Source organism: Thunnus maccoyii, chromosome 8 (assembly GCF_910596095.1).
Source record: "Thunnus maccoyii chromosome 8, fThuMac1.1, whole genome shotgun sequence".
In the NCBI taxonomy this organism is placed as follows: Eukaryota; Metazoa; Chordata; class Actinopteri; order Scombriformes; family Scombridae; genus Thunnus; species Thunnus maccoyii.
This window is the reverse complement of record NC_056540.1, coordinates 10,685,999-10,695,091: the sequence shown is the minus strand read 5'-3', so window position 1 is coordinate 10,695,091 and position 9,093 is coordinate 10,685,999. Positions and strand designations below refer to the sequence as shown.

The following is a 9,093-nucleotide window of genomic DNA, read 5'->3' as shown; positions in this document are numbered from 1 at the left end:
TTGTTTTCACTAAACATATACAGATCAACAAAACTCCATATTGTGCTTCACCGACTTCTGGGTAAAATGTAGCATTTGGTTGAATGTAATGAAAGTAAACAGGAAATGTTAAATAAAATACACACAATCAAAAAATAATAATTTTCTATAAAATAAAAGTGACAGTAGACATTATGGACATGCTATGCATAGTAATATTGATACTTTTTGCAGTGCAGGGAAGTGAATGGATATTCATGAAATCTCGTGCGTCTCCACCGGGACTTGTGCGCTCTGAGGGTGTACACTGCAAAAAAATAAGTCATTTCGTCAAGAGTGAAAATGTCCTTTTTAAAAAAAAAAAAAAAAAAAAAATCAGATGCGAAGAAATCCTCCAATAGAGTGAGAGAATGTCACTTCTTTCCTATGCAAAACCGTTTTTTTTTTTTTTGAAGTATTATTTGTAATTAGTCGGTTTATCATTTCCTGTAGGCTATGAGTGATGTGCTCTCCCCTGCCTTGTTGTGACACTTGTTTCCAGACATTTCTTTAAAGAACCAAAATTCCCCAGCAAAGAAGAAACAAGACAGATCAGCTCATAGCTCTTGTGGGAGGAAAACCCCGTTATATAAAGAAGAAAAATGATTTCAGATTGACATTGAGGCTCAACAGCTTTCCAAGACGGGCATATTTTTTGCAGTGCGGTTAATGCTGAAGTCATTCTCCGTCTCATACAACAGCAGCCAAGGACAAGAGAGCATCAGCAGAGAGAGGGAAAACAGGAGAGAGAAAGGTGCCTACTCTCGCCATTGCGATAATTGTCTCGCTGTTGAATCGATCGTCGGTGTAAATGCTGCTCTAACAGGAGGCGACAGGAGCGGAGAAGCGGGGGATTTAACTTCAAACACGGACAAACCTATGCTTGGATTTCGGCTCTTTTTCCCTTCGCCAATGCAAAAGGAAATATGCAGCGAAGCTTCACCATCCTCTACACCAGTTTACTGGGGATGTGCTTGGGTTCAACCTCAAGTTTTCCAAGTAACATCAATATAGGTGAGAATGGCGCACACGCGTCAAAGCTTTTGTCTCAACAATTCAAGCCGTTAAATCTACCTGATTGTGTGTGTTTGCTTAGAAGTTGTGATCGCTCGTTTTCCTGCTCCAACATTAACTCCTGATTCTTTGCTGCTCAACAGGAGGATTGTTCCCAACCGAATCGCACGAATATGAGGTTTTTCGGTTCGCCCTCTCTCACCACCAGGACATCCCCAAACTGGTGCCGCAGGTGGATATGGTCAAGATGGGGAATAGCTTCTCCATGACATATGCATGTAAGTATTATGTAGCTTAATGAGAAATAGATTATATTTTCTTGCAAGAAAAAACAGGCGGATTTTTTTCCCTTTCCTTGAATCTGTTGATTGACTTCAGGAGGAGCGCTTGGAACTCATTGGGTATAAAGCCTGCACGGGTTATAATTGCATATATTATAGGCCCTACTGCAAAGACTGGCTTGAGTGAGAATGCTTTCTTATTAACTGTTGCGTGGGACCGCGATGGACTTATATTCTCTGCCTTCCTCTGCATGATTGCAGTATGATTTTGCGCTCCGGGGAAGCCACGGGGATTTAAAAACAACCTCTGCAGCTGCAGCAGCAGCAGCCTACAGATCTTCCAGTCATATAACATCAGGTTTTACAGCTATATGAATTTTAAAGCGGCTGCCACTGATCCCAGTGCGCATTTCCTTCTTTAAACCGAGGTAGAAAACAAAGAGCCAGAGCGCACTCAGGGCTCTCAGGCGATGTGAACAAAGAGGAAAAAAACACTCTAAATGCATTTCTAATTAGCCACGGATCACAATCCGATTATTTTTTTCTGGCAGAACACACACTGTTACAACCCTCATCCCCAAAACCTTTACCAAGACACGCGCATACGCATAGGCTACATGCACGCACAATAAATATTTCAACTTTCAGGACTTAACCATCACCAACAACACTGAGTGATCTTTTTGATTAGATTTTTATTAATATATATATTATTTTATAGAAGACAGTGTGTCTTCCATTCATTTATTTTTGAGAGTGTGAGGAATAATTGAAGAAAAATAATAGAAGCAGGATTTATGGTCAACATGGAAGTTTAAAAATTCATAATTTTTAGTGTCTGGTCAGAGCAGTGGGGATGCCACTCTCCTGCGGATGATAATGTGTGTCATTATGCCAGCCAAACAATAACCCCATGTCTGAGCTTGACAAAAGAAATGCCACTCTAAATTGTTTCTTCTTTGTTAACACTGCACTTATCCCTCTTTTGTATTCTGACAAGATTTTGTCGCCCTTGAGGCTTTTCAGCCGCGTTTTTTCCTCATTCCATCCTCGACTCCTCTGAATCTGCCTGTGGCTCACTCGCACGCTCACGAGTGAAGTCGCACGCTTCCAGGAGATACCCTTTGACAGCTGTGCCTTCCTGTCTCTCTGCCAGGTGTGTGACATTGCCTCTGTGACAGACATTTGATTACTTTTCTCAGACATCGACGGTTGCGTTTCCACTTTGAAATCAGTCTGGAATGTAAAAACTGGTCTTCACTCCATTTTCCAACCGTCTCACATGCAGCTAGTGAAAGCTCACAGAATAAACAGAGGTGAGGAAAGAAATGATGCAATTTTATAAAGACACAGAGTACAAGCATAATGACATTCTGACTCGGAGCTGTAATGTAATGTGGCTGTAGCAGTTCTTATGAGACTCAGTTATGAGCTTAGAAGTCAATTGGAAATAAAACATTATGTGCAACAGCACTCGTGCAGATTTATAGACATCCAGAGTTGGCTGCTGCTGAATGTTGAACACTATCACTAAAAGGAAATTGTCTGATTTACTCTTGTTAGTCAGAGTATTGCGCAAATATCCCTGCACTTTAGTATAACCTGTCCATAAAACTGCACGCTTTATGAAGTTCATCCTTCTTAAAATTGTCTTCATAGCGTGTATTATTTCTGCAGAGATGTCTTCAAAAACACAATTAAAGCTGAAAAAAATATTTGGTAACCCAAACAGTCCTCAGCCGACATCTCTTCCTCTCTATTCCAACCACCCACCCCGAAGCCATTTAGGCCAGGGAGGCCTGGCAGAGCTGTGTAATGAAATGTAAACACACCCAAGATGCCCTCATTAATGAGATGGTCCTCTGCTCAGAAGGGAATGTGAAGTGAATATGAGGGTCAGGCTGCTGCGCAACGTTTTCAGGGATGTCGCTAGCAGATCAAACATGGAGCTTATAGAAGCAGGAAGGGATATGGGGGAAGGGGGTACAATGATGTCTTAGTCACAGCATGCAACCAGTTGAGAAATGGCAGCAGTAGGCTGTTAAAGAACAGTATGGCAATTGGGACTCATATGGCACACATGCAGCATGGCACACCTACTGTTATCTGCTTCCCCCCCCCCCCTTTTTCCATTTTCTTAATCAGTTAAATCACTTCCAAAATCCATTACAACATCAAAAGTGTGAAAGCAGATCTTTTACAAAAGAGATGCTTTAAATCCCCAAAAGATCGATTATCTTGATCTGAAAGGTTTGAAGCTCAATATTCAGGATTTACCAGAGGTTCTCCTGAGCCAGTCACTGTGATCACGGATATCCACAGATTTTTCTTCTCCCTCCAGGCTGTCCCCTTTCTGATTCTTCAGCGCAGTACCATTAAATCTGACATCTTTTCCTCATCGTGTCACGCGTATCAGTGCAGTCCATGGGTATGATGGTTGGCTGTGGCACAAGCGTGTCAGAAAGATTCACAGCGGAGGGAGACGGCAAAAATGAAAATGACACCTCTTCCTGCTGTGTGTCACTCGTTCTAAAAGAGTATTTCAAAAGTATAGAGGCTGTATAGTGATGTGTTTGCAAGGGGTGAAAAAAAGGCTCCATGGCCTGTTTATAATGAATCAGATGAGAAAAGCAGCCTATTCCTTGGTTTCAGTTTAGTATGCCTGCGTGGAGGAGTGCGTACATGTGTGTCTGCATCTGGGCACCTATTCTGGCATCTGTGTAGGATGTCTTGAGTGAGTGAAAGTTCACCTCTGTAAGCGTGAGTGAGAGTGCGGTGGGAACGTCCCCGGGGCTCTCAGGGTCCACGGGCGTGAAAAGCGGAGGGTGAATGGGCCCTTGTGCACGGGGATGAATGGAGCTCCGGATGAGGGTGATACTCATCAGTTGGCTCTCATGGCTAGCCACTTCCTCCTGAAGCAATCCCTCCCACCACACACACACACACACACACACACACACACATGCACATGCTCACATACACTCGCTGGCACCTGCCTAAAGAGGCAAATAGGAGAACAGAGATGGGGGGTTGGGTGGACTAGGGCAAAGGTGAAAGAGAAAACAAAGAGCAAGAGAAAGACAGAAGGGAAAAAACATAATAGATTGAAACACTGAATGGTTGATGGTGAAGTGATTCATTTTATTTGCCGTCTGTGGAGTCATCAGGATAGTAATGACAATGGCAACGCTGTCGGCATAATGCGAGACAGGCTACTGCAGCTAATTTGCATTTCACTGTCTTCTTTCTTACTTTCACAGACAAGTCATAAAGTGATAGAGCACTTGCATTTATCAGCATTTATTTTGAATGGAGCGTGACTTTTTGTATATGGGCCTGTGTGTGTATAGATTTTCAGTCAAAGCGCTTGCTGGACTGGTTCATTTTACATGTTTCCTGTGGTTAAAAATAACTGCCAGGGATGCTGTGTGTACATGGAGATTATTAGTCACTGTTCCCTTCAGTTAGATATCACATTACCATAATCTGCTATTGACTTGGTTTATAATAAGGACGTCACTGAAGCTCTAGCTTCATGTCAAATCCCCTGCAGGCTCACGCCTATTTTATCTACTTTTCTCTTTGATATCATACATGTGTGGTGAGATTTAGGCTAAGCTTCGGCTATTTTTGGTAAGAAGCTGTGGTCTTAAATCGCAGATGTTACACCTACAGTAGTAACAAAATTTAACATTTAAAACTGTGGAATTTAAAATCGTGATGTACATTTAGCTTTACGAATCTCTAACTTGAATTTGATTTTGTGTCCGGTTCAGCAATTCTGATAGTAAACCTTTCATTAAGACTAATTAGTGTTCATGGAAAAGACGATTTATGTTGTCACTGCGATGCAAGCAGCAGTATTTCCCCGGGTCTCTGAGGGTCGGTTAAAGAGGACTGTAAGAGAATCTATGAGGCAGATGATCAATGAACTGAGCACCGCACAGAGGCCTGCCCAGCCAATCAATATGGCACAGATGGGGGGGTTGGGGAGGCTTTCCTCCGGGCAGGCCTAGAGGACAGATATGAATTACTGTTGGTAGATGGGATGTATGTAGGTCTATGTCACAGAGACAACGTACAGGTAGAGGTCAAGTCCAGGGGTGTTCGAATACTGATAGTTAATCAAGTCCTGCATTGTTGTAATATCAGTAATGTCAATGGGATTCAATAATGTTTATAAACATTATAGTTATAACAATATTTTCATGGTATTGGATGCATTCCTTATATTGTTGATCAAATTGGAAGGTGTAAGGCTGCTGTTTTGCCTTCAATTCAATTCAATACAACTTTATATATCCCTGTCAGGGAAATTGTATGCAGCAGCTCATCAATCCAGATGAACAGATATATTACACGTGCAGTTGATAGACAAGAAAATAAATGTTCATCAAACACATCATTGACTTTGTTACAAGCAGGGGATGCAAAATTAGTGATTGAAAACAAATTTGCAGAGATGCTGCAAGAATGACTGACACAGATTATACTCCATTGGGTGTCTTCATACATGGACATGTTCACTTGTGTTTTGTCAGTAACTATTTTGTATAATAACATAATGATAATAACATTGTACTCATTAGTCATATAGAATTTAAACACACCCCCATGTTAACTAAGGCAATATTGCTTTTAGTTGCTTTCTATTACTATAGTTGTGTGCACAATGAGGGATTAATACCAGCATTTCATGTGCACTCACTGTCTGATCATTTGACCTTTTCTTTCTTGCCTTGTCAGATCTCACATTTACTTTAGTGAGTACAATGTTATTGATAGAAATGATCGCAAATCACACTTGAAATGTACTAAACAAGAATTATCCTCTAACATGCATGAAAAGATGGTAATAATCATGGAATGTTTTCTCTTGTGGGTCAGGTGCAACCTTCAGCTGGCTGAAGTCTTCTTCATCAGTGTAGTGTCTTGTTCTGACTACTAAAAAGAAATGTGTGTGAGCATTTGAGAAGGAAATTCAGTGGTCACACACTTGCACACACACAATAGTTAACAAGAGACAGAGCCTGAGCAGATGCATTTAATGTATTATTCAATGCAGCACATCCAAAGCGATCACTCCATGGAGTTATAAGCATAAATATGTAATAATAACCCCACAGAAAAAAAAAAGAAAATTTAACTCAACTCACACTGTTTAGAACTGTAATGCTGAAAAATACTGTTTAGGATCTGCCGGGAGAAACCGACAAAGAAATGTCTGCACCTTGAAGACCTTTATTTAAATATTTCTTTCTCTACACCCTTTTTGCGCCACTCCGTCCACCCTCCAGGGGCAAACAACACCCCAGAAATGAGAATCTCCGCTGGGACGTGAGTGTAAAGACGGAGAGGGTGGGGGGGGGTGGAGGTTAAGCTGCAATTTTAGACCCGGTGGCTGGTGTCAGTTAAGCTCTGGGGTGTTGTATTTTATTGTGTAGCTACTGTGTAAGTCATTGAGGTATAGCTATGGTGACTGACGTCCACAGTGCATGCATGTTCAGAGGTATTACTGAGTGTTCGGTGTGATATTGAAAAAGGCGGACGAGTAGCAGATCACTGTTCCCTCCTGAGTGGGAACAACATGACAGTTATTTGTCGAGGAGGAAACAATGGCGGAGAAAAAAAAAAAAAAGAAAGAACAGAAACTGACGGTTGTTCTCTTGGGCTAGAGTCTGGCAGGTGCTAGTCTGATGAATGAGAAGGCTTGGATTTTTTTTGCTCCGTAGCGCCAGGGATAGAGAATGGCCCATAGCAATCAATGTAGATCAGCCAAAACTGTTCCCCAAGCAGCGGGGTGATAGAGTGTGGAGCAAAAGAGGGATAGAAATTGTTTCTGTGTGTTGTGTCTACTTTTGTTGCTTGGCAAAAGAAAGGTAGAGGGAATGTGTTACTGGGGTAGGTGTGAAGGAAGAGAGAAATGGTTAGGAAGGAGAAAATAAGCAACCTGTCATTCAGTCCCCCTCACCGTCTGATTTGACCAATTAGTCCTCCAAATAGGACCACACTGGTCGTTTGTACCATGCACTCTAGAACGACCCATGCGAGCATTTTCAGGACAACCCATTGGAGCGTAATTTGCTGCTCTCCAAAGCCATTATAACTCACTGTTAAAAACTAATTGTTTTATGATTTAACAATGCTGTGGTTAAGGTCTGGTGAGGTTTAGGCAACACTTGGTTAGGTGGTTTTAAAGAAAGATCATGGTTCGGGTTAAAATGATCACTTAAAACATGGGTAGTGCTTTCTTAAAGTTAGGCAACCTTCATCGTCATGGCAAAAGTAAACACCACAACAATCTTTTTAAAAAATCTTCAAAACTTGAAAAAATCGTCTCAACTTGCAGTTGGAACCGAGAAGCGAACAGCAGTCTCCTGCAGCAAAGGCCATTTTTTGCATTTTTTTGCCATATAACTATCTAGCTATCCACCCAACCAGCCTCCTCCTAATAAGGAAGTCACCTTACATCAATGTCATCTGAACTGCACCACTTACCCGGGTCACAATTACTACGGCCGTCTGTCACTCAAACGTAACTATATATTGTTGTTGGCGACTGAATTTACAACCAATAGTGTTGTTTTTCTTGGGAGGACAGGCTCGATATGACCATTGTCTAAGAGCCAGTTGCCCCATAAAAGTAACCTCAATGACCATGCGGTGCCTTGAGGCATGAGCATTCTGCTGTGATGGCATTACCAGTCATTATCACACATACACTTCACATTTAGCCCCTAAATACACACGCATTACAAATGGCTGCGTCCACTCTGTTTCCATTTGTTTTCCTCTTTGTCTCTCTAAGCCTGCTCTGAATCCTTCTATGTATTCAAACAAGCTCACCAAGTATTTAAAACAAATCTGTCGTCTCTGGAGGTAATGGCAGCAGGGACGTGGAGGTCTGAGCTGAGACGTGTTGGGCTGGCAATTAGAAAACAAAGTGTTCGGGGATGAGGACCAGGATTTGTGCTGCAGGGTGGAGGGAGCGCCGGATGATGGCAGCTGTCATGTTTTTGCAGCAAAGACAGAAGCGGAGTCCCTCTTTTGTCATACAGTACATCTCAGGAGCTTCTGTGTACTTAATGAGGAACAAAGCCTCCAAACATATTAAACAGTGTGACATAGTGCAACTGCTTTCACAGTTACAGCACAAGACTGCTGTTATCTGCACAGCCGTGCATATGCTCACTTTACTAAATGACTGCCTTTCCATGACACCAGACCTGCAACAGTTGTGGAAAGGTTGTAGCAGCAAACAAGGAAAAAGAGAATAACAAGGTGTTACAGGTGTGCAATACAATATATCTGAGTGTATTAGACTTAAGTCGCTAATGTTACAAATCAGTGAGGACTATCATGGCTACTACATAGTAATATTGAATTTGTATATAATCGACCATTTGCTAAGCCCGTTTTTACTGTTGCTATGCCTGTCAAGCTTTCCATTCTCACGTATTTAAACAAAATATATCCTTTTGACTTCAGACAGATAGGTCTGGTGGCTGAAATCATAACTGCCGATTTTTATTTTAGCTAGCTAGCTAATTATTCTTGACTTCATGGGTTGGTTAAAAACTCCCTGTCCAGCTGACTGATTATGAAATGAGGCCCTTGTAGAAGGGTCCTAAATATGCACCGTATGGCTACATACTTTTTTTAATACAGCCTGTAACCCCACAAAACGGTGTCGTTAGCTAATGATACGCTGCTTAGCTTTGGAAGTGATGTTACATTAGCATTACTACTGTAGATAGTAAGCTAGTTAGCCAGACATGCC

At 41.7% G+C, this 9,093-nt stretch overlaps 1 protein-coding gene across 1 annotated transcript in view; it reads left to right on the top strand.

The window, feature by feature from the left end:
• Positions 1-389: 389 nt before the first annotated feature.
• Positions 390-9,093, top strand: part of gria1a (glutamate receptor, ionotropic, AMPA 1a) — a 69,233-nt gene continuing 60,529 nt past the window's right edge. The window contains 2 exon segments of the mRNA XM_042418159.1: positions 390-1,032; positions 1,176-1,310. Coding sequence (XP_042274093.1) covers positions 945-1,032; positions 1,176-1,310 — 223 coding nt within the window. The 5' untranslated portion in view covers positions 390-944.